The sequence below is a fragment of the Argiope bruennichi genome, chromosome 6 (assembly GCF_947563725.1).
Source record: "Argiope bruennichi chromosome 6, qqArgBrue1.1, whole genome shotgun sequence".
In the NCBI taxonomy this organism is placed as follows: Eukaryota; Metazoa; Arthropoda; class Arachnida; order Araneae; family Araneidae; genus Argiope; species Argiope bruennichi.
The window spans coordinates 40,279,643-40,305,855 of record NC_079156.1 but is presented as its reverse complement, the minus strand read 5'-3'; the positions used below and the strand labels follow the sequence as shown (position 1 = coordinate 40,305,855).

At 25.2% G+C, this 26,213-nt stretch overlaps 2 protein-coding genes across 3 annotated transcripts in view; one reads left to right on the top strand and one right to left on the bottom strand.

Annotated features, from left to right (window-relative positions):
* The window catches only part of LOC129973071 (uncharacterized), a 30,564-nt gene extending 6,869 nt beyond the window's left edge, over positions 1–23,695 (top strand). Inside the window, exons 4-15 of the mRNA XM_056087441.1 lie at positions 2,270–2,379; positions 4,636–4,712; positions 4,827–4,946; positions 7,571–7,640; positions 10,734–10,852; positions 12,455–12,492; positions 13,480–13,620; positions 14,813–14,887; positions 16,517–16,639; positions 19,332–19,475; positions 20,403–20,493; positions 23,498–23,695. Of these exons, the coding sequence (XP_055943416.1) occupies positions 2,270–2,379; positions 4,636–4,712; positions 4,827–4,946; positions 7,571–7,640; positions 10,734–10,852; positions 12,455–12,492; positions 13,480–13,620; positions 14,813–14,887; positions 16,517–16,639; positions 19,332–19,475; positions 20,403–20,493; positions 23,498–23,521 (1,132 nt within the window). The 3' untranslated portion in view covers positions 23,522–23,695. The remainder of the gene's footprint in view (positions 1–2,269; positions 2,380–4,635; positions 4,713–4,826; positions 4,947–7,570; positions 7,641–10,733; positions 10,853–12,454; positions 12,493–13,479; positions 13,621–14,812; positions 14,888–16,516; positions 16,640–19,331; positions 19,476–20,402; positions 20,494–23,497) is intronic.
* A 548-nt stretch (positions 23,696–24,243) lies between these two features.
* Positions 24,244–26,213, bottom strand: part of LOC129972305 (carboxypeptidase B-like) — a 31,181-nt gene continuing 29,211 nt past the window's right edge. For both annotated transcript variants that reach the window (XM_056086393.1, XM_056086394.1), the window contains exon 11: positions 24,244–24,543. In XM_056086393.1, coding sequence (XP_055942368.1) covers positions 24,356–24,543 — 188 coding nt within the window. In that variant the 3' untranslated portion in view covers positions 24,244–24,355. The remainder of the gene's footprint in view (positions 24,544–26,213) is intronic.

The window sequence follows — 26,213 nt, the reverse complement described above, 5'->3', positions numbered from 1 at the left end:
CATATTTGTCTTTTATTGTATTCAGTGATATATTCGAAATATTTTCGCATATGCTCACTGAAAGTGAAATAGGTAAAAAATGTACATTAGGCCATACAGTAATGTACCTTATTTGTTATGAGTTAGGTCCATTAGCTCTATGAAATTAATGGCTGAAAAATCTGCAGAAATTAATGCCCAATTACTTGAATTGATAAAAATGAATAAATAAAAAAAGTAATCTCGCTTTGTAATGTTTTTTATTAAATAATCATTAAAAGATGATTTTTATCATGATAAAAAAATACTTTGTTTCATCTCACCCGAGTACTGAATTTTAAGTTACTTACCTTTAAAGAACACAAATAATATATCTCTCCCCCCCTCTTAATGTATAAATTTTGTCTTACTGAATTCTAGATAATAAATAATGATTAAATTGTTTATTTTTTACTGTATGTAAATATGAACCTTCTTTTAATATGCTATTATTTCAAATGTTAAATTGTTGCTTCCATTCCTTGCTTTTTCCACCTCTAACCCATATTCCATTATAACTAGTGCATGATTGCTATCTGTGCTTTTCATTGTATATTGAATATACGCACAAGGGTGAAAAAGAAAAAACAGGGAAAACGTAGAGATTTTTTTTTTTTTTTAGATATGAGTGGGAACCCTGAATATAAATGGCATGCCTAAATGTGTCTTGTTTTAGCAACACTATTTCAGGTAGTATAATTATGAGATTTATCTGATTGCTGGCTCTTCTGTTAAGAGAAAACTAGTATTCAACTGATGGTAATGTGATTTTGAGTGGAAATGCCTTCTTATAAATACTTTCAAATGAATGCAGCATATTGTAAATTAGTTTGGTAGAAAATGTTAATGGGACAACACTTGCAGTTAAATAAAGAATATTTATTGATCTAGTATGTGCCATATATTGCAGTTTCTCGATTAATTCAGAGTTTGAATTGTGGATATAGGAACATAATTTACATTTAACACAATTTATCTGTGTGAAAATCACTCCAATATGAGACTGTGTTACTTGTCATATACCTAGTATCATAAATGTTTAATTGTAAATGTCAGATCCCGTAACACTTTCTGATCAATTGAATTATTGCGAACTGAGTCTATTTGGAATGACATCCATGACATCATGCTTCTGCTTCTATTTTATCTAGTAATTCATTGCTATTAATTGCTTTTTACTGGGTTTCTGACATACATTAAAAATATGATCAGAGAAATCTCGAAACTCTTGAGTAATTATTGTAAGTAATTGAGTCTTATGTAATTATTTCTTGAGATGCTTTCTTAATTTTTGAAATCTGATTATTGTATTAAAATAAATATTAAAAAAAAAATGACAGTCGGTTGTGCAATTTTAAGGAAGTCTTAAAATAACAATGATGAATCATGCTGCAGGGAATTGTTATATTACATAATAATCTATATTCAAAATATTGAAAAGAAAACAATATTTATCTGAGTCATAAGTGGTTTGTTAACATTTAGAAACATTTTTGTTTACATTGTACCGAAATTACCATTTCGGTACAATGAAATTTCAACAGTGTGTTATTGATATGAGCAAATTTTGTATTTAAGAAAATCAAGTTGTTTATGTAGAAAAACAAAATTGCAAAAATTGTTTATATATTTTTAATTTTTCAAGAATTTCTAAGCTTTTTTTTTTTTTTTTTTTTGGTCTTTTGATTGTCAAATGGATGCTCATGAAATGCATTTAAGTAAACTAACATCTATGCTTCTTTCAAATATCATGCTTACTATTAATTTTATTCTTTGAAATATTTTGAGCTTTTGAATAAAGAAATCATAATAATCCATATTAAATGTTAACCTCCTGTGTATAAATTGATTCATTTAATTAAAATAAATATGTTATTAGAAGGATATTCTAAGTAAGTAACTAGGATTCATGCTTTGAATCACCATAATATGTAGAAATTTAGTGAGAGTAAAAATAAATAAATAAAATATGAGTGTTACACTTTTTAGAAAGAATAATGAACCTGTTGAATTATTTTGCAACCTAATTGAAATTGGTAATTTGAGACATTACCGTAACTTTTGCTGAATTTAAATGATTTTCATGTATTAACTTTAATAAAGCAATACTTTAATTGCATAAGTGAGTTAATTTCATATGTCATTATAATTTAGAATGATTATTGGTTATGTCATTGTGAAAAAATTGTAATATTTTCTTAAATTGCTTAGTTCTGTAGATTGCTTTTTATTGATTTAAGTTTTATTACAGTAATAGAACAGAATATCAAAAGTTGCAAATTGCAAAACTTATCCTTGATAGGATAGATTTACTTGAAGTCTCAGTAGACCCATCACTGAAAGGATTTAAAGAGTATAAAGGTAATGTTTTGATTAATAAAATAAAAAAATAAAAAATAAAAAAAAATAACTTGTATTAAGAATTTAAGTGAAATCTATTCATATCATTTTGAAATCAAATAGAAGTTATTTTATATGATTTCATCAAATAATAAGATATGTAGCACCATCATTTCAATGAATTTTTTTATGAATTATAATTGTTTCTTAGTTATAGTTGGAATTTTTGGTTATTTCTTAAAATATGAAACTTTGGAAACTTCATCATGAAAACACATATTGAAAATCACCTTTTATTTTATATTTAAAAGATTTGGTTTTATAATTAACAGTTCACATCAAGAATTTTAACTATAAAATTTATTTTATTTCATGATTCTTTGATTTAACAGAGGGTTCAGGATAATTTCTTTAGTTTAAATAATTTAAAATATAAAAGCTTATTAACGTAAGATGAAATGAAATGGTAAAATATATATATTTTATCCTTCTCTCTTTCTCTCCTCTCTCTGTCTCTTTAGATAGCCATCTTGAGCAAACAAATGTACATATGATAAATCATGTGTATATTTGGTTATATTTTGAATTTCAAATCCATTTTAAATCCCTGACTTCAGAAGTTAGCATTATAAAGTTAAAATTATAAAGTTTGGGAGGGACATTAGATTCTTTATTCATTTTGTAACTTATTGGCTGTGTGAATGGAGCATTCTTATTTGTTTGTGTCTTTCCTAAATAATATTCACATCTCATTTACTGATTTATCATTTTTAGGAAAAAAAGAACATGGTATTTTTTTCATATAAAATATGCATATAAACTTTACATATTGATCTCAATTTCTACTAATAAGAAAAGCAAATATATATACAGGATTATATATTTGCTTTTCTTATTAGTAGAAATATAATAAGAAACAGAGGATATATATACATGGTAATATATATATCCTCTGTGAAGTATGCTATTTGATGTAAATCTATTATATTTGAGACATGTTTTGGAGGGTAGGAATGTAAACTTCTTACTGATATTTTTAAAATTTTAATTAGTTAGAAAATAAAAAAAAAATATGGAATTTTTTGAATGATAAGCTATGGAAATACTATTACATAAAATTGTTTTTTTTTACACCATTTTAAAATGAAGAGCATTATCTGAAAATTTTTGAAAACACTTTTAAAGCATTTTTTATGGCAAAATTATTTGTTGTTAATTATTTAATTTATAATTAAAAATTTTAGCATTAGTAATAAAAGTGTTTTTAATTTTTTACAAATATTTAATAATTTATTTTTCCTCCATTGTTGAAACTTTAAGGAATAAATTTATTGGGTATTTTTAAATGCTGTTTGGAAATATCATAATATTTTTTATTTTTATTTTGTGAAATCTATTAACAAAGTCATCTAAGATATTAAATAATATATTAATATACTGGAAAATTATACTTGCAGTTTTTTAAATACTTTATTTAAATGTTCCAATCCAACTAACATGCTGTTAAAAAAGATATAAAAATGGATATTATTTTAGTTTAGAAATCAGTTGCGCATTTATGTTGAGGAATTAGAAAGTGAAATTACAGCATTACATAGGACGATATCCAATTAGATATTCAGTGTTGCAGGGTCCTAAACATTTAAATTTTATGATAAACTTTTTGAAAACTGTATCTGTAGTGACTCATTTCTTCCTTGACACATTGAATTTTTTCAAAAACGAACAGCATATGGTCTTCCTAAAAATGGTTTTGAGGATCAAAAAGGAGCATTTGTGTATTTAAAAAATAATGTATATACTTTATTATATTATATAACTTAGGATCCCATATCGCATGTTTGGAAATTATGGAAAGCGGCATATACATTCAAGACCTTTTCGCGACTCATTAAAAATTGAGTCGTGATTCCACAGCTTGGGAATTCCTAAGACAGAGAGCTGTGTTTTGCCATAGAGTTGTGAAAACATGAAACTCGATTTCGTTAGGGAAGTTTATGTGCATAATAAACAGAAGTGTTGCAAGGTTACTAAAATAGCATCACTTAAAAACCTAATACAATTTGATATTTGAAAATACATTGTTGAGGGAACCATAAATATTAAATTATTCATAAGCTTTTTTACATAAGCTATATTTAATGTTGTTTTCCAATCATAATTGTTAAAATTGTCAATTATGATTTATACCTTGTCAAAATTTAATTATTTGTGAAGATGTGCACCTTAATAAAATATTTATGCTGGAAAAGATTGATTTTCTTTTTTATTCTGTAGAAATGAAGTTACCACCTATAGAAGCTTTTAGTATGAAACCTGATATGAAAGAAGCTAGAAAGATAAAATTTTGTCAGGTAAGTTTGTTAAATACATTTTAAATTGATTTTTATAATCAGTATCATGATTCAAAATAAAACTGCTTTAAAACTTTTTTGATATTTCTAAAATGACTTTTTTTTTATTTGAAGAATATTGACAAAGGAGATATCTTGCATTTAAGAGTGGTCGAGGAAAATGAATCAGAATATAAATTGTTAGTATTAAATAAATATAATGAAAGTGAAAGACTTGCTGACTATTCAATCTATGTAAGTATTTAATATTTACTATTTAAATGCTTCAAATATTAATTAATTACTAAATAATTAATATTAATTATTACTAATATATTAATTACTAAAATTTTGTGTCAATATTTCCCTTTTTCCCTGACTTTGTTGAAAAGTTATATAGCAGGGTGGGGGAAGCATCACACATGCACACACGCACAATTTAAATCAGTAAATTGACATAATTTTTTTCTAGTCTAAAAAAATATATTAGATATATTACTATTTACAGTATATAAACACTGTACACATTTAAGGGGGTTAGGGATATTAAATATAGATGCAAATTAACATTGAATTTTCAATAGGTGTAAATAAAATATTGTTATTAATAAATCATAAAATAATGAGCAAATTATCTACTATTTAAATTATTTTTAAAGAGTACTTACTTTTCTGAAGATTAGCAGCTCAAAAACAAATAAATTTCATGTGGTTCACTATTGTAAAGACAAATAATAAGCAAACTAATTCTCATATAATTGAAGAATAATTGTACAGATCTGTCAATAATTATTTTCAAATTATCTAATAATTCTCTTTTAGTAGAAAGCAATACTTTGGATTCCAAGTTCTCCTCAAACTATGAAGTTTTTTAATCTATTCTTAATGATTTTCAGATTTGGGAAATGCTTAATTAATTGCATTATTTGCATCAATATTTGCATTTGAATGACTGGCAACTTTATAAAGTTTTTAAAATTTTCATACGTTTTATTATGAAGCCTGTTAAATTCTAAAATCTTTAATATGAATGCTGTACAAGTGCTACAATTCTTAAAGTTATTGCAATAATCATCAAGGTTTCAGTAGTATTTCAAAAGGGTACCATTTAGTTGCCATGCTGCTTTAGTCTTAATTTTGGCAATTTTTTAAAAAGATTTTATGTATAGTAAAAGTGCACTTTAAAAAATTTTCATTGAATACATTTAAAATTAAATAAAATTGTAATTGTAAGAAAATTTTAAAATGTTTTTTAATTTTCTTAAACTTATTCATCATAGAATTATAAAACATATACTTTCATCATCAACAATGAAAAATTTTAAATTAAATCTTTTATAAACACAATGAAAACAATTTGAGTTTCTTTACAATAGTGAAATATATTGTAAAAAATTTTATTTATAATATTTTAATATGTATATTTAATAATCTATAATAGGGAGTTTTAAAATACTTAAAATATTAATGAAAAATACAGACAACTGTATAACAATTAAATTAGTATAATTAAAATGATAATTTTTTAAATTTTAATCTAGTAAAAAAAATATTTTTTTCCCCATAAGACTTTCAGCTGTTTTTTTTTTGGGGGGGGGGCACATCAAAATTTTATTTAATTTTTAAATAAAATTTAAAATTTTTATTTAAAAATAAATTCCTCTCCCTCCCGGAAACAAATCTCAGGTGCAAATTTTCGTTTTCCAATATATGTATATATATATATATATATTGGAAATGTCAATATATCAATGTCATATATATATATATATATATGACATTGATAGATTTAAGTTCAACACAAAGGTTCCCTTCTTTTTTTGGATCACCATCTCCTTAACGATAGAAACATTTCATTGTGTCTACGTTTATAATGGTAAAAATAGCATTGAATCTGGATCTCATCACTACCCTTTTGGAAGGCTCTATGGGCAGCAGTTCTGCCTCCATTGGAAAATTATGGTATATGCTCTGTAGAGGGACAACACATATTCAACTTTATTAGCAGTAAATATAAAATTAACTTTAAATAAGTTATATAATTGTAATTTAAATTAATTTTATATGTAACCAAAAAAGATCGTCATTGAATATCAGGATTTTGTATAAAAATTTTAGTTCAAATACCAATGTATTTATTTTTTTTCCCCAGTGTATATAACTAATTCATTTTTTGGTCTTTTGTAATAATTTATTCTTTGGAATCAAGTTACATTAAATTGGCAAATTGTAAGTGGCTCGATATTTTAAAATTAATCCAAATATTAAGATATGCAATTTAACTGATTACTGAAGGGGTTAATGTTAAACATAATAAAAGCCAAGTAAAAATGGGGAAAAAAAAATTTCAGCTCACCTCTTCAAAAATTTTTTTCTTCATGTCTTACTTTCTGCTTACTGAAAACAACACATTTTCCATCAATTCTTTAGTTTAAAAAGAATATCCAGAAGTCTATTTAATAAGATTGATGTCCCTTTATTTTCCCAACACTATAAACATGATCAAATAAATATTCCCAAACACATAAATTTAAGAAAAGACATCTGATTAAGATAGCTATGAATATCGATTGTTTTTAAAGCTGAAATATTGATTCTTATTGTCATCTGTTGGAAAATAAATGTTTGTTGTTGCTTTTTTGTTATTAATTAACGTAGTTAGTTAAATAATTGGATCTCTAAATGTATTTCTTATGATGAAATTACTTTTTTTTTTAATTTGTTTTCTCTTCTTTTTTATACTTAGAAACACTTCATAGTTCATTTCTTTGCATAACTTACAATGCATTTGTAAGTGTAATTTTTATATTAATTATCCTTTGCATAATTTTTAATATAATATAATCTGTTATGCATTAAATGTTTTATTTTTGTTGCAGGCTTATATGATGAAATCATATCAATTACAGAAACTGCCACGACCTTTACAAGTCTCTGATCTTGTTAGAGGTTAGTTACTCTTAATACTTTTAAGCTATATTTAAGAAAACATAATTTTGTTGCAGGTTTTCTATGAGTACTGAATTTTATCTCATAGAAAAATAATAGCTTTTTTTCTTTAATTGACTGGAAATTTTTTTTAGCTGTTTATTAAATACTGAAATGCAGAAAGTTAAATTTTCATTTAAATAAAGAAAATAATTTGATATGTACGAAAGAAAAAATTCAATATTGGTAAAATTTGTTGAACATTTGACACACTAGTATTATTGCGAATTTGTATCAATATTTTCCTGTGCATTTAGTCTCATAATAAGGAAGGGAGTCTCAGATAGTTAGAATAGATGCCAAGTCAAAGACTGGTGACTTTAGTGACAAGCTTGGCAAGGAATTTGATGGTAAAAAAATCTCTAATATGCTAGAATTTTGGCAATATCTTAGGCTGTTACTTAAATTTAAGACTGTGACATTTCCTCTATTACATTTTACACCTTGTCATGGGAACTATAAAAGCAGAGGCCCACAAATGAAAGAAATCAGTTGAAAAGTAGAGTTGGTTGAATTTTGTCTTTGGAGCGTTCATATTCTGTTGAGTTCTCTCTGAACTCTTAGTGCTGTTTCAATTTTTTAATGATTAGCTGCTTGTATGCTTTTTATTATTGCAAGTGCTGTGTTTGTTGTGTTTTGCTATCCATGTTTTCTTGTGCAATAAAGTAGCATCAAACTTACTGGAATTTCCTCTGTACAATCACTGGATGGATTTTACCATTACCAGTGAACATACTGTAAAAGTATGACTGAAGTATTTGTTGAAAACAAAATATGCTAATTTCTGTTGAAGGATAATCAGATTATGGAATTGAGTTTTATTTTAAAATATTTTTTGTCCAATGAATTTTTGTTTTAAAATGAAGCGCAAATGCTATAGAGAAATATATTTATATTATTTTCCTTTGAAAGTGTCAGTACATCTGAGAAAATGAATGGAGAATTTATATTTAAAGTAAAATTTTAGTGACTTATGATGCTTAAAAATAATTGATGTGAAAAACACCAAGATTAAAATAACTGAAAAGTAAAATAAAATTTTAAAGTGTCCCTAAAAATATTTTTAGAAAAAAAAAAAAAAAAAAAGCCCCACAATGTATGAAAAGCAATTAATTTTTTTTACAAATATGTATTGAGATTTTTAAAATATTGTAAAATAATAAGGTGAAGATTATATTTAAATTTCTTGCATTTCTTCTGAAATAAACCATTACAAATGCGGAAAAAAAAAATTAAAAATGGTGACATTTTGACTTTAAAATATAGACAAGGAATAGTATATCGAAATTGAAAATTAGGAATTTGTATGTACATATTTGATTTTTAGGCATTGCTAAAGGCAGCAATAGTGGAATACATTTGGTTTAATCACAAAAGGGCAATAAACCTATAAATAGGAAGTTAGGCATTAATTGGTGAATATTTCCCCACTGTCATTTTCTGTCAATTATTTATATTGCTATATGACTTAGTTCCTGCAGTTTCAAAATTTGCATATGATTAACGAAATAATAGCTTAGAAAAAGAAAACAATCGACATTTCATAAATTAAAGATTTGCTGATAGAAAAATTTTAATATCCTTTTTATTTTGTTGAAATATCAGTAAGAGCAATTCATTATATTTTGACTTATTCATTTAACTTGTCACCAAATAATGGTTCAATAAATATTTAGATTTTAATTAAATGTTATATGCTAAATAACTTATAACTAACTCACTGTTTTGAAGCAATATACTAAAAGCTGATCATAATTTATCAGCAGTTAAGTAAAAAAGTCATAATTTATATTTTTTTTCTTTATAAACATAAAATTTTTAATATTTTGTATATTTTTTATTTGAAGGTTAATTACTACATAACTGTCTGATTATTTATTTATTTGAAATATATAATATAATGATATAATATAATATAATGTTATGATATCTTTTAATCTAATAATTTGATATTATTGATATCTCTCTAAAGTCTTAATTAATTTCCAAGTTTTTATTTCCTTATCTAATTCTCACATTTTATTTAATTAATTATACACGTGCTCTGTAAAACTGCATTTTCTTACACTCCGAGTGAAGGGATAAAAATCCTTAATACTTGCAACATTCTTTTAAATATACCTAAATTTCGCTTTCCTAAATTTACAGGTGTCAAATAAATCCCTTTCAAAATCTCATTGTAAAACCACTGAAGGGAAAAATTTTAGTCTCTTCTGCTCTTGTGCTGCGATATAGACTGATGCATCTCTTATCGCTTTTTACCTGTATATATATATATATATATATATATATATATATAATTAAATGCTTTAATTTAAATAATTAAATTTAAATTAAATTTTGTTTATAATTATATAATCTAAAATTTGTATCTAAATATATAATCAAGTTAATCAAATTTTTATTTTCATGTATGGGAAAGAGAAATTCTCTGAAAATTATCTGCCTGATAATATCTCTTAATCTAATTTTAGTCTTAATCAATTTTCAAATTTTTATAAATTTAGCTCATATTAACTTCATTCTAAAATGGTTAAAATGATCTGCCTAATGTTTTTTTCAGAAAATTATGATTTATTTCTTTGTGATCCATTGCTTACTAGGTTAAAAACTCGTTAAATACTAATTCTCATAGTGCTCAGGGACCAATATTATATTTTCATATCTCATGGAGACGAAAGAATTTTTTTTCAACTGTACTGTCATTTTGCCTCTTTCTCTCTCTCTTAATTTCTGTACAGACAAACTCAATATAATGATTCATCTCAAAAAATGTTATTCTACTTCATTTCTCTTCCTCTGTTTTACATTTGTATAACTTGCCCAGAAAGTGCACATGCAAATACAAACAATGATTTATTTCAAAATTTGAACAGTTTCTAAATGGACAAAGATTTTAGTTGATACTTATTAACTTAACTTTGTTCTATATGTATTAGATCAAAGTTCTTATATAATCTAAAATTTAAATTTGCTATTCTAGAATTTTGTGACATTCAAAATTTTGAAGTATTAAGTAAAAGCTATATTATATGATATAAATTTTTATTTCAGCTGCAGTTTTAGGGAAACTTAGATTGGAAGAAAATGTTTTCAGTAAACTTCTTGTTACTTTTAATAATAATTTCATCAGTGAAAAGTACAAGAAGGAAAAAAAGTACAAGATATTTCTTGTAAGTAATTTAAGTTTTGTTAATCAGTTTGAGTGTTTTGGAAAAATTATGTCTTTATTAGTTCAATTTTTGTTCTAAATCTTATTATTTACAAGAAACAAAGTTTTTTTATAAGAAGTTGCCAGATTTAATTGCATCATTAATTTCAATTTGTCATTAATAAGTAGTAGATTTTGTGGCAGTGTTCTTTTTGGAAATTTAAGACGCGGCATATCAGTTTAAGGTAAATTTATTTTTCCTAGTTTCTAAGTTTTTTTAGGTTTTAGGGAAAAATTATAAATCTATTAATTATGAGACATCAGATAGAGGATTTGATTAATTAGTTTTTTAATGAGTTTAAAATCTGTGTAGAGTAAATATATTTTTCAGCATTCATTTTTGTTTTATCCGTCAGTTTTAAAAGTATTGATTTTCATGTATCAGGCAACTTTAAAATTTGCCAAGTGTTTAATTTTTAGTAAGTTGTAAGTATTAATTGCTACAAAAGATCTTAAATAAATGCACTTGAAAATATTGAAGCAATTGAATAATATTTTAACAATGAAAATATATTCAATGCTTTGAATCTATAACAATATACGATTTAAATGGTTACATTCAGTTGTTAAAAAAATATTATGCAGATAATTCTCTTAAAAAACGATAATTTTTAATAAAGTTTTTAAAAATTTATTTTGGCAATGAATAATTTCAATTTAAATTAACTATAATTACATATTATTATATTTATCTAATTATGCAAAATATATTAGTCTATTTAATAAATAATATAATTTTAAAACAGGATTATCATTATATAATTTCTTGTAAAAAGTTTCTTGGTGATTGGATGGATTATAAATTCATCACAAGTAACAGGAAGTAGATTTTTAAAGTTTCTTTTCAAGTAATTGGTAGAGACGGTATGATAATTAAAAAAATGAACATCACTGAGAATTAATTGTTGCATTTTATTACAACATAAGAAGGGAATGCTACAAATTATATTTAATTTTTAAGCATTTATTGAAAGTTGACAAATATTTGGAAGTATAGTGGCTTTCCATATGCTGATTGATCAACCCTTGTGGTATCTTAGCAAGAGCATTCATACAGTACTGTGCAAACTGATTGTCACGTTCAACTGAAGGCATCTTTCTGTTTGTACTAAGTAATGATAGGCTGTGGTGCCAGGAGATTGGTTTAGATATTTTTATTCTCATTAAATCACCTGCCTCACTCCTTGCAAGTATATGCATGTGACTCTTAAAAACTAAAATCAGCAAGTGGAATCTCCCCAAGATGCTTTTGGATACTCAGCAGTAACAGTGTTATTTGCTTGACGTTGCATAAAACATGGATTGAGAGCAAGGCCATGATTGCCGTCAGATTTCTGATTTCTATGCTACTATTTTCCGATTCCTATGCAGGATAGTTTTGTGGTTCATAACAGAGTAAAAAAAAATTTGCTTACATGTTAAATGCATAGAATTTGCAATATTTAGTATCAAGTTAACATTTTTTCTGAATCTGACTTGTTGAGTTATGTTACTTTATGTGTTACTTGAGTTATGTTACTCGTGATGTATTACTTTGCATATAACACCCGTTTATTTTGTGTAGGGATTAGTTACTAAACAAGAAATACCTTTCTATCCAGAGTAAGTACTCATCTCAGTTTTCATTTTAAATTTTATTAATAAAATAGTTTTATTTGTATTGAAATTATAATAATTTAAATAGATTTCATGAGGGTTTTTGATGTTACTATTAAAAAAATTTTTTTTTTTCATCACAAGCTTTCAATATTTGGTGAGCCTATGCTATATATTCTACAATTACTCCATGGTAATTTTCAATTTGAACAAAATATACTTGAGTTTTATAAAGTTTAAATACTCTTTGTTATCAACATATGAATCTTTTTCTCTAGGATAATTTGTTATTAATTTGCATTTTTAAATATTTGAATTATTTTTGTAATTTTTAACAGGAAGACTTTTTAAAGTATTTTATTGTTGAATATATCTTATCTTTAGAGCTTTGAATCATTTTTTAAAATTTGTTGTTTTAGTGTTGCTATAATGTGGAAAAGCCATTAGTTGAGAAAGTAAAAATAGTTTACTCTCTCTTTTCATCATGTCCCATTTAGACTATAAAGTATAGTGATATTATTAAAGTATTCAGCAGAGATTGCTTTCAAAACTTTAGATTTACGTTTGTATTTGAAATTTTCATTAATTTTTTATGCTGCAAATTTCTTACGTCCAGGTTCTTTTTTAAGGATGATAAATATCAATAAAGTTTAGCAAAAGGAAAATATCTATTTAGAAATTTGCATAGTATATTGAAAATCACATGGTCCATTCTTTTCTTTTTCATTAAGAATTGCTTACTTTTTTTTAATATTGATTTCCAGGCATCAATGTTTAATTTTTGTAATTTATGATCATTTAGAGAAATATTTTAAAAATTTAATTTGAATTATATAATGCAAATTATATGCATTTATTATTATTATTCATTTGAATGTTAATTTAAGAACACCAGTTTTAAACCTATTTTTTAAAAAAATTATTGATATTTTTAAAGAATGTCTCTTTTACTTAAAAGTATGACAAGTTTTATACAATGAAATTTTATTTCAGGAATATAAGTAAATTCAATGGCTTTCTAGATTATATGAAAGCTGACAAAAGTCCTGATAACCCACAAGAGATAATAAAATGCATGACTTCTGTGGGTGTGGATCCATATAAAATATATTCTTTCCATGAAAGCCATGATGGGTGAGTGATATTGAAAAAAAGCTTTTGCTTTGTTTTTTTTTATTCACATTCTATGATTATTTTAATAATACAAAAGTTGATCGAATTATTGTTTCATAAAGAATAATAAACAAACAAAACATCTTTATTTTATTTTTATGAAAATTTTAAATGATTTATTGAGTTTAAAGAGCAATGGAACTTTAGACAAATAATTTTAACTCATAAGGTCATTTAGAGATCCTAATTTTATACCTTTCATAGTTGCAGTGAAGCATTATTCCTTTTAATTAAATAGAGCATTATCATGAAATGAATTTACTTCACAAAATTCGTATAGGGGGAAAATTATTTTCTGCTTTCTAAATATATATTTTTGGAGAAAGAAAAAAATATAATGAATTTTAATAACTTTATTTTTTACTGTACCTTGCTAAAGTAATATTTAAAATATTCAAGTTTCATTAAGATATTGAAATTATTTGATAAAATTTCTTTATTTCACTTTACTAAGCAATTTATATGGATGCTTAAAACCTGTCACATTGTGTAACTATTTTATTACTTTGTTGAATAATAATAATAATAATAATAATAATAAAAACCCTTATAATTAACTTTGCTTCTTTAACTTATTTATTTTATAAAAAATTTTCTGCTGAAGAAGGATTTGAGAATTATTTCTAATAACGTTTGATTGGAAAATTTTTTACATAAAAAATAATTTGTTTGATTCGACCAAGCGAACAAACAGAAAAAGGTGTGTGTGGAGAGAGGTGAGAAACAATTTTTTTCATATAATAGTAAACATCAACAAATATCAATAATCCAACAGCTTTTCCATAACTTGAATGCAAAATCAGTTTTATTTTTGAAAAATTCAAAGAGTTTTATGTTTAGCATGTGTGTGTTGAATATATAATTCTCTTATAGAACTTAGTAAAATTATTTCAATTTAATTAAAAAAAATTTTTTTTGGTTTGAAGTTTATAAAAATTTTATTTAGATTATTTGAAATTTTTAAAAATCCTACTCATTAAATTTCAGAGCTTCTGTTAGAATGCATTGCTTATAGATTGCAAGCTCTTTGAATGATATATTTATGTTTGCTGTGAAAGTAATTTATTTCTGTTTTTTTTTAGACTATCCAAGTTAATACAGCAAGTTTTTGTTTAATTAGACATAAAAATGTAATATATTCCTTTTGTTCTAGGAAAAAATATGGTAAACCTAAAGAGATTGATCGTAGTACAAGAGAATCGGAGGCAATAGAAAAGTCTATGAACTTGTAAGACTTTTTTAAAAATATTATTTGCATTTTTTTGTTTGTTTTTGTTTTGTTAAGTACAGCACTTACACTGAACTATTAACTGTTGCATTTAATAATAGCAATATAGTAATTTGGAAGAGATGAATTAATAATTATATAGAATTTATATGTATTTAATGATATCTGATTTATTGGTATTTTCATTGTTCCTTTCAAAGCTTAGTTAAAAAAAAATTAAATATTTTTATTATATCTCTTTTCCAATTTTAGATAATGATTGAGTTTTAATTTTGGAATTGGTTTAATTTAATTTTGATTATGTTTTGTTTTGTAGAACCAATGTAATATTAATTATATTAAAATTACGAGAAGTTCAACTTATTATCAATAAAAAAATAAAAATAAGATAATAACTTTGTTCAGTAAAAAGAGAAAATTTATGAAAAAATAGTTATTTTTATTTTCTGTAGTAAGTTGCATACTTATTAGACTATTACCAATTTGAATATAGATTTCATATGGTTACATAACAAATATATGGAAATTCTAATTTCTATTTTTATTTAAATTCAAAATTTTAAAGAGTTTGATCAGTATCAAGTCTCATTCTTCTCCAGTGTCACGATTCAAAGCATTTAATCATTTTTACCTATAACCTTTGCATAGTTTTAAAATGGTAAATTAAAAATTAACAAATGTATTATCTTAGTAATTGCCATTCATTTGCGGAATAATTCTTTCCATTTAATTGGGCCACGGTGGCTTGGTGGTAAGGCCTCGGCTCCAAACTGGAGGGCTTTAGGTTCAGTAGGGCCCCAATTACACTGGAGATCCTTTGTCAGCAGGTCTGGTGTATGTTAAATCTGTTGGGGCCAAACATCCTCCTGCTGGTGTGGTATGGTAGTTTGGAGAAGGATTATACCAGCTCAGGTGTCGACCTCATCATCTGACGGCTCAAAATTATGAGGTCATTCACAAAGTATCCCTAGTTTTGCTTTAAAACGGGACGTTAATATAACTAAACCAAACCAAACTTATCCATTTAATTATGATTATCAAATTAAAAAGTTTATTTCTGGTATCTACCTATTGTTATTTATCATAATTTTTTTGCTGAAGAATTTGGATTATAAATTTAATTTTTCTGAAAACTGAATATTTGTTTGCTAATTTTTTTAATGTAGTTAATAATATTCATCAAATTTAATTTTCTGTATGATGTAATTAATAATTCTTAAAGGATAAATAGAAAATAAAGCTTGCATTTTTTTACTTATTTTTAAAATTAGAATTTGTTTTTAAAGCAGCTAATTGAATGAAATGCTTAAGAAATGTTTTATAAATGGCTTTTATAAGTTTGTCTTTTCTCCTTAAGGAAATAGACAACATAAATTTACTACTTCCATTTAGAAATTTGCATATAACTTGTATTTAAAGAAAAACATATAGAATTTGTTCTTCTGGTTCCATTTTAATCATTTATTCCATTATCAATATGTTAGTATAAAAGCCACTTAGTTTATTATTTTCAATTTTTGAAAATAAAGGGAAGTATTGTTTTTTTCACTTGTATATTGATTATTTTTATGTGTAAATTATTTTTACTTAAAAAAAACTATTTGATGCAATTATTGCTTTTATCATTAGGGTTAAAGAGGCTGAGAAACAGTTAATTGAAGGTGTGGATCGTAATTCTGTTCTGCCATTACTAGATCAAGCTTTGGAAATTTATCCTAAGAATGATACTGCATATGCAGTACGAGGACAACTGTGAGTTACTTCTTCTGAATATTTTAGAATTATATTTTAACAGGGTTGCCATGTAATTGGGAAAGCACATGAAATATAAAAATTGACTTAAAAAAACTGGGAAAATGCAGGAAAATTGGAAAAATTTCGTAAAAAAATAATAAAAAAAATGCAAGAAATTAAAAAATTTTCTTTGTTATTTTTTTTTCCTCATTTAAAAAAATTCCAATCTTTAAAAATGGCAAGAATGAAAGATCGTAGTCATAGTTTCCAAATACAGAACAATATCATTCACGTTTGTGTAATGTGGAAACTCACCCCTTTTCTACTCTCTTCCCTTTTTTCTGTATAGATCATTCCAGTTTCGATTTGTAAGACAGTTCCGTTAAATTCCCGATGGAGGTAATGAGCTTGCAAGAGACTTCTGTAACTGCATGAAAGAATAGAATGCATTTCTCTTGCTTGTACATGCAATATGTGGAAGAAGCACTGGTGTTTAGTCTATCATATTTGAGTTTGTTGAAGGGTTTCTTTATTATTTGAAAAATTATCAGCTTATTCAAAATAGATTAGAGAATTTTTTAAAAACAATGAACTGCTCAAAATTCTTATTTAATACAAATTGGAGGAGTAAAAAAAAGAAAGAAATCCTGATTTTGCTGAATGTGTTCATAAAAGTTCAAAAAAATCCATTTGTTGCATACTAATCATTTTGTAAGAGTAGGATATTAAGCCTAAGTAATATGGGAAAGCAGGCACTTGCAAGTCATACCAAAAGAGAAAAATATACAAGACTGCTTGTCAGTTCAAAAGCGTCATCATTGATATTAGTATGTAAAAGAAATGCAAGAAAAATGACTTGTCAAATTCGATATCTGAAAACAAACCAATTTTGAACTTTTTAACTTAAGAACAATAATTTAAAGCTGAATTTTTATGGGTATTAAAACTTGTTGCATTGCATTTGTCCTTTAATGCATTCAATGATATATTGGAAATACTTTCACATATGTTCACTGAAAGTGAAATTGCTAAGAAATTTAGTTTAGGTTGCACAAAAATACCACACTTTAATTGTTAATAATTAGATCCATGAAACTGATGACTGTAAAATTGGCAGAAATTGTTGCCCAAATACATGAATTAGCATAAATTAATAAATAAAAAAAATAATTTTGCCGTGTAATATTTTTTTATTAAATAATTTGTACCATGACAATAAAAATGTTTTTTGTTATATTTTACCGAAGTCCTTAATTTTGTGTGAGTTACAATTAAAGAGCACAAGAGGTTATACATCCCTCTTCCTTAATATATAAATTTTGCTTTTTAAATTCTGGATAATAAACAATTTTTTTTCTGTATATAAATATGAACCTTCTTTTAATATGCTATTTCAAATAATGTTAAATTATCATTTCCTTTCCTTGCTTTTTCCACTCCTTCAAATTATATTGCATTATAAATATTACAAAAGTACATTTCCTTATATCTTGAATATATGTACAGGGAAAACACAGGGAATTGTTTTCCTTATTTGATTGGCAGCTCTGATAATATCAAATCATATTTTCGCACAAAAATTATTTTAGCAGCTGTTTTAAAGGCTAAAAGCTTTTCAATGATAAACATTTTGTTTGAATGCATATATTTTTTCTGTAGTTTGAATAATTTTTGAGAAGTTAGTTTTGAACATGATATATATGATTCTTATTATAATGAAATTAAAAATAGTATCATTATTTTTTCAAATCATTGTATCATATTATTTATATGATAAAATATATTAAAAATATGTTTAAAAAAATTCTTCAAATGGTATATTACTTTCTGAAATATGAAATATAGAGAAATTATTTTAATCATCAAATAATTAAAACTGGTGATTTTGATGAATCTCCATGTTTTATCAATATCTTGCTTTGCTTCTCTCTGAATTTGAAAGGCACATTTTTGGAAAATATTTGTCTGTCTGTCTGTGACAAAGTTAACTCAAAAGCACTTTGAGCTAGACATATGAAATTTGGTATACAATCTTTACACTATATTTTGAGCAACATCCATTTAAAGGAGTCTGTTTGTCTGGCTGGCTGTTCAAATATAATTTAGCATGTTAACTACAAAATGAACAGAACTAGATAGTTAAAGTTTTGTACACAGATTTAACGTCTTTATCATAGACATCTGTTACATTTTGAGCTAAATCCAACGAAGTGTTGACTGTCCTTACAGAAACATTAAACTGATGAAAACACAATGAATTAAATATATAAAATTTAGCATAGTATTTTTTGACTATAAATGTAGTTTTGTGTTTCCATAGGTATAGAATAGCATGTCTAAAATTCCCTGAAAAGAATAAGCAATGACAAATATCATATTTTTTTTGTGTGATTTTCATCAAAAACCCTGATGTTTTGCAAAAATAAAATTAATTATCTTATTGTATGAAATCTTGATTCTCTCATTTATAATTTCCACTTAAATGTGTGCAGCTGAGATTTAAGTATATAATTTTCATTTTTTTAAAAATAAATATCACAATTTCATGTTGGTTTGCAGAAAAATATGATTATATTGTATATAATAGATTTTTAGAACACTTTTTCTTGGTTCTGATTTCTAGAGTTTGCTTTGCTAAGATACACAGAAAAGTTAACAAAACTGTTTTTAAAATTTCTTCTAATTTCTTATTCTGTCACTTTGTTTTTAGGTACAAGGTACTTTTTATTTCTGAAAACAATGGAACCTATATGCATAATGCCTTAAATGATTTGCAGAAGTCTCTTCATCTCAATGCATTTAATTTAATTGCTCTCAGGGAGTACTCGAATGTTCTTTTGATGTCATTAAAAAGGTAAGTATTCTGAAATTCTAATATTATTGAAAGCAATAGGAAATGAATTATTGATCATACAAATTATTTTTTGTTGAATATTGAAAATTTATCATTATTTAAAAAGTAATTTAGTGAGATCAAATTTTTAAAGAAGATGCATTTTATCATATTAATGAGAGTTTAAATTCTATATTATATAATGCATTGCATGGAACAAAGAAAATTCTTTTGAAAATGATATCACCATGTCATTTAATTTATATGAAATTATTATTGTTTATTTCAAAACTAGCATGGCCAGCATTTTGTAAGAAGAGTTTCAATTTCAGTTTTTTGATGTTGATTATGAAATTTTATTATATAATTTAGAAATATGCAAATGATTTTAAATCAGATAAAACTCATCTCTATTTATAAATCTGAAAAAATGTTAGCTTCAATATTTTTGTTGATGGTTTTTGTGACAACATCAACAAAAAATTATACATACATTTTTTCATTAAAATATGTTGATAAAAAGAGGAGTAAATAAATTAGTAATAATAAAAAATGCTGTTAACTATTAGGAAAGTTATATATGGCAGTTATTATAGAGGTAGTCAATAAAAACAGTTACATTAAATAATTCAATTGGTTAATTAAAAAATTTAATGTTAAAATTATTAATTTTTAATGACTTAATTCTTTAAATAAATTTTGTAATATTTTTATGAACATTGAAGTTAAATTCAATAAATAAAATAAAGTATTCTAGATTTTTTTCAGTATTTTTTTATTATTGTTGATCAGTGGATTTAAAATGTTAGAATATTGAATTAATTTGAAAGATATAACAGTTACTTTTCAAAATCTCTGTCTTGAAGTATTAAGATATAATGTGTTTAAATTAATGCTTATTTATTATCTTTAGAAATAATTTAAAGTTTCTTGTGTCTGATTTATTAGGTTTGAAATGGATGGAAATACGGAGAAAGTAAATAAGATATTGGATGAACTTACAAAGTTTAAAGAAATATATGATGTTGCGGACTTTTTGGTAAGATTTATTACTTTAAGTGCAAATGTACTTTTTTTATACCATTAACTGTGAGTAGAATAAAGGCTATTAAATGTATTTCATATTTAAGTATTCAGTGTGTATGGTATTTTATGGTTTTGAAATAGTAAATATGAAGATAATTAGTGGATAATTTCAAAATTCAAATTTAATAATTATTTTTTACACTCAAATCATATTAACTGTATGAATGCAGAAAGGTGGCAAATGTCCATTCAGTAAAGTTGTTAAGCCTGCCAAATTAGTTTCGATATCGCTATCAAATTCCTATCCTTTTCATTGAAAGATCAATTAAATACTGTGGTTCATACTTTGTTTGCTAAAGATGATTACTCAAATTTATTTGGGGGGGAGGATAGGATGGTTTTCTAACATTCAAAGGATATCCAAGCATACATTTTCTTAATAGCTATCAGCTAAATTGACACTTCTTTTGTATAACAATCTCTTAAGAACATGGTCTGTCTTTGTACTTTTTGAGGGAGTGGGGATTTCTTCTCATCTTTGAAATAGAAATTCTAGCATTCCAATAGTCAGAGGTACTTGAATTAAAATGGTCTTAGGAATGACAAGATTAAATAAAAAATGTATTTGCACTTTTTTAACTTAGCTATTTTGTTAAGTGTTTAATGTTACCAGATATTGTTTTTAGGATTATAATAAAATTGTAAGATAAAAATTATTCTTAGACCTTTTCTTTTTTTATATCTGTTTCTATTTGCTTTAAGACTTGTAAACATATACCAATCTTTTATATCTTTTAAATATTTCATATTTCATTTCAATGACTTTACTGGATTTTTTTAAAAACAGCATAATTAAAAGCTCTCTTAATAGTTACCAAAATATGTTACTTGAATTATTAAAAAATATTTGGTTATTTTGGGATTGAAACTTCTAAATTTTTAGACCAAATCATGTGATTTTTTTATAATCATGTTTCTAAGGTGTTTGAGTTTTGTGATATATGTTTATTAAATATAATGTCAGATGCAGTGTGATATTGGGCTTTGATCTGTTAACAATGTATCTTTAAAACTTAACTTAATTTTTTTATTTATCAATATATTGCATACAAAACTAAAAAATCAAAATTTCACACATTGGAAATAAAACAAATTTAAATCTGAATCTGGTTTTCTTAACATTTTAAAATGTAAATTTTAAGGATTTTGGAATTCAAGTTTTCACATTTAATTTTTCAGTTATTATTTTATCAAAAAAACAAAAACAAAAAAACTTGCAGTTGAAACATTTATTTTTTGTTTGGATGCCTCCAAGTAACTCTGCTTGTTTGAATTATTGTCATTACTCTATTTTGAAGATATTTTTCTTAATTATTTTTTTTCTTTTCCTGCATGTTAAATATTTGTAAACATTATCTTTCTGATGGTTCTTTTAAATATTTAAGAACTAATGGATTAAGAAAACATTTGAGAAAATATTTAATTGTTGGGATGGAATTAATTGTCAAAGAATCTATAGTTAAAATTAAATAATCAAAACTAAAAAAAAAAACAAAAAACTATTAATTCATGTTCTCTCTAGTTTATTGTTGCAATAATTTGTTTGTATTTATAATTTTAACTACCGTCCATAAATTCAACTCCAGTCCCAATTGCATAAGTCTACCACATTAATGGGCAAAAAAACACCATCTCCCTTCAGTGGGCATCCTTTCTTATCCAAAGAATATTTGATGCAAAAAGAACTTTTCATAATGTGTCTCCATTCCTGGTAGAAAAAGTAATTTTTGGTAGTGTAGGTGAGGTGAAATCCACAAAGAAGCTTTGATCTGGAGATTTATTGGTTGAAGTTAGATCCTCCAAACAATTTGTCAACCTTAAGTCTTTGTTTACAATTCCTATTCATGTTAGTCCCCACCCAATTTTAAACTCATCCAAAGGAGTTATAACCTGCAGAGAGTTATTAAATGTTTCAATTGAAGATATTACTAAACCCATGTACAGTGTATTTCCATATGGAGGGATGGCAAGCTCCTGAGCACAAAGCATTTAGTATTGACATTTGGTTGCTCTAATTTACCTGAGTACATAAAAGCTGGATATATGTGCTTTTCTGTTCAAGAATATATTCTGAATCCATTACACTATTTCAAGTGCCAAGGTTTTGGGCACTCTAAAACTTCTTGCTATGGGACTCTGACTTGTGATTATTTTGGCTGAAACAAAATTACTAACCTTCTGCTTATAATGCTCCACAGTCCATAGATGATCTTCCTTCCGTCGACTTTTATGTATGAGGTTGCTTACATTCTTCTATGTATAACATGTTTCCTTTAGACATAACAGATTTTCACAGGCGAATTCAAAATGCCTGTTTTGTTATTTCAAGTGATAAACTGGTTTGCATAAATGCAAGTATTGTTAGACCAGTGCAACTAATATTAGAACAACTTTATTTAGATGCCGGAGTTCATTTTGAACATGTTTTTTTTAAGTACTTCAATTACTGTTTTATTTGACCTTATTTCAGAATTTAATAAAAATTATAAATGCATCATTATGCAAATGATTTATAATTTTACCTTTTTTATAACTAACTTTTTGGTTAAATTGTGTATACAATTTGATTTCATTAAAATAATGGAAAGAGTTAGAAACTATATTTAAAAATTACTTTGAAAAGTTTGTTCAAATTATAGAAAAAAACTGCAAGGTAAAAAAATTCTAGTATACTTTCTGAGATTCTAAATTTCATGATTTTAAAAGTCACTTTAATGCAATTATATTATTACTGAACACCACCAACATTTTATTCAATCATACTTCAAAAAAATTTTTTTTAAGAATTAATCACCAAGTTCCTAAATATTTTAATGTCAAATTTGGTAGCTGTAGGTTTTGTTCTTTTCTTGTATAATGTCAACAGATAATAACAGTAAAGCAAAATATATATTCATTATATTTGATAATAAGTTCATTTTTATATTGTTACTAATTTGTTTATATTATCTTTATAGACTGGGAATGAAAAAAAGTCATGAACAGTTTTCCACGGCAGAAACTGCGTGATTTCACATTCCAGTGAAGTGGTTCCATTTTGTACATACTTCTGCATTTATTGTACAGCATATATAACATCTTGTTCATATCAACATTTTTCAGAATTTCTGACTATTTATTGTTTTGAAATCAATAAACCATTCTTCATTTGAGAATTTCTTTATTCTACTTTCATGCAGGTAAAATAAATTAATTTTAGATCTCTGTAGTTTGAAGCATTTTAGCCTGATAAAGTTTTAGGTATCACTCTTTCTTTCTTCTGGCTTGGAGTGCCTCATATGCTGCATTTTATATATGATATATCATATAATTTACTACAACACCAAAAAATGCAAGCTAAAAACATTATTATATTAGAAATTGAATTATCTGTGATGGACATACGTTTTGCGAGTACATTACTTTACTTCAATGTATATATTTCTTGAAATGAACTTCTTGTTTATGTGAATGGAGAAATTTTATCTCTTTAAATAAGTATAATATAAAGGAAATGAAATGATATATTTAAGATGATAATGCAAATGGCTGCAGTGTGAGTATATAATAAATATTCTATATAAAGTGGTGCAGTGTTGTTTGATGATGATTAGTGATTTTGAAGTATGCCATATAAACCAATTGTTTATCATATATGTCATTAGTCATCTCTTAGGAAGTTCATTTGAAACATCATCAGAAATTCTACGAAAGGACAACTAGATCAAATGAATCGTCTTTTAATAATTTAGCAGAGAACAAACTTAAGAACACTTCTATGATATTCTCATCATATAAATAAATAAATAAAAACAGAAATTCATTATTGACAAATATTATACTTCATTTCGAATTATGTTGGCAACAGCTTTGATTCCAGCAAAATTCTCTTCGGCATTCGGAATAATTTGAGAATTTGATAGTAAAAAGCCTTGTCGTCCAGTATCTCTTAACTCTATGGCGAAACTATATTTAATCCTAGCTCTTTCATAAGCCCAATCTACTGAAGAACCTGCTGCAGGGTCTGTAAAACAAAAAATACTTATATAGGAAATGTTAAAATTGTCAACTGCATTTCTGTTTTTATATGCTTTTGTACTTTGTTTCATGTTTGTAAAAGTGAAGCTTTATATATTTATTTATTATCACAACCATTTATCAAATTATAAGTTGCCAGATTCAATTTCATTGTGAAGCATTTTCTCTGAAACACAATACCAACAACTGTTCCAATAATACACAAGTTCCAAATTTTGTAAACTATTTTCCACTCTTTTCTTGATGTGTTAAGGGTTTTGAAATTCTGCATTGTTTTATGTTTTTGATTAAACTGTCATATTTTAATGAAAACTAAAAATATTAATCATTTGATTTCTTTTAGTTTTTATTTTAATACCAGAGGCATCATTTTCAATAATATAAAAAACATAGAATAAATTCTGCTTTTTAATTTACTGATAAAAAATGCTAGTTAGTTTGTTAAATGTGTTTAGAATTTCATAATAATGCAGTCCAATAATTCAAACTTGAACTGTCGATAATGTATTATAAAATACACTAAAGGTTAAAAACTTTTTTAAAATGATACTTTTATTATTTATAAAGCATAGGAAATAAAACTTTTAGCAAATATCTGGAAATAGTAGAAAAAATCACAAACACTTGAGACATTGAAAACAATAAGTTATTTACTGCTTAAAAATCAAATTATTGTTGTTATATGTACATAGAAGGAAAAACTCGGGTTATGCATTAAAATGCTTGGAGATACAAAAAGAAGAATCATTTTAGCATGCATTGAATTTGGTAAAATGATGGATCTCATTATGTATTTGATTACATTGTTTATAATTTATAAATAAATGTGTCTGTGAAGTGCACTTTTGCACCTAGAGGAAGACTATGCTCATTAGAGAGCAATCTGAAAAGAATTGCAGGAGGTATGCCTGTATTGCACATCATTTATTATCTGTAGGATTATGATTTAATAGAAATAATCTAAACAAGCTTTCTGCTACTACTAATACTAATACTAAAAAATCAGTAGATTAGGTTTCGATTGTGATAAAAATATAACAAAAATTATGGATTATCATCATTTTATTTATTTATTTTGCCAAAAAGCTAAAATCTCTGGATTTTAGAAAATTCCAAACCATTAGAATTCTCACATTTTATTTGCTTATTTTAAAAATGTGATTCTCAGAATTTGGCACTCTTCATGCAATCTAAGCCTAGTTTTTTAAATTATAGAGCAATCAAATGGCTAACTTTTTGGAATAATGTAATATTTTTTAATAATATTTTAACACTAAAACTAAACTATATTCAAGTGAGTGAGTGAGTGATTATTTTTCTAGCGCAAGATCCATTCTCTGGATAAACTGCGCCGCAACTAGATGAAAATTTTAGTGCTACGTCTTAAAACTTTGTTTAAAATGTTTATAATCTGTTATTAAAAAAGACAACTACGAATTAAGAACAACGACAAGGAAAAAACAACATTTCAAATTTCTTTGATAAAACCTGCCTCCTTTAAATAAAGGAAAATGTTAAAATGCGGTTTATGTCCAATTAAAAGCGGAAGACAAGGAACAACTGTATTAAAATACTTAAGACGCAATGAGTCCAGTGACTGACATTCGATTAATATATGTCTGATAGTTAAACTATCACCACAACAACTACAAGTTG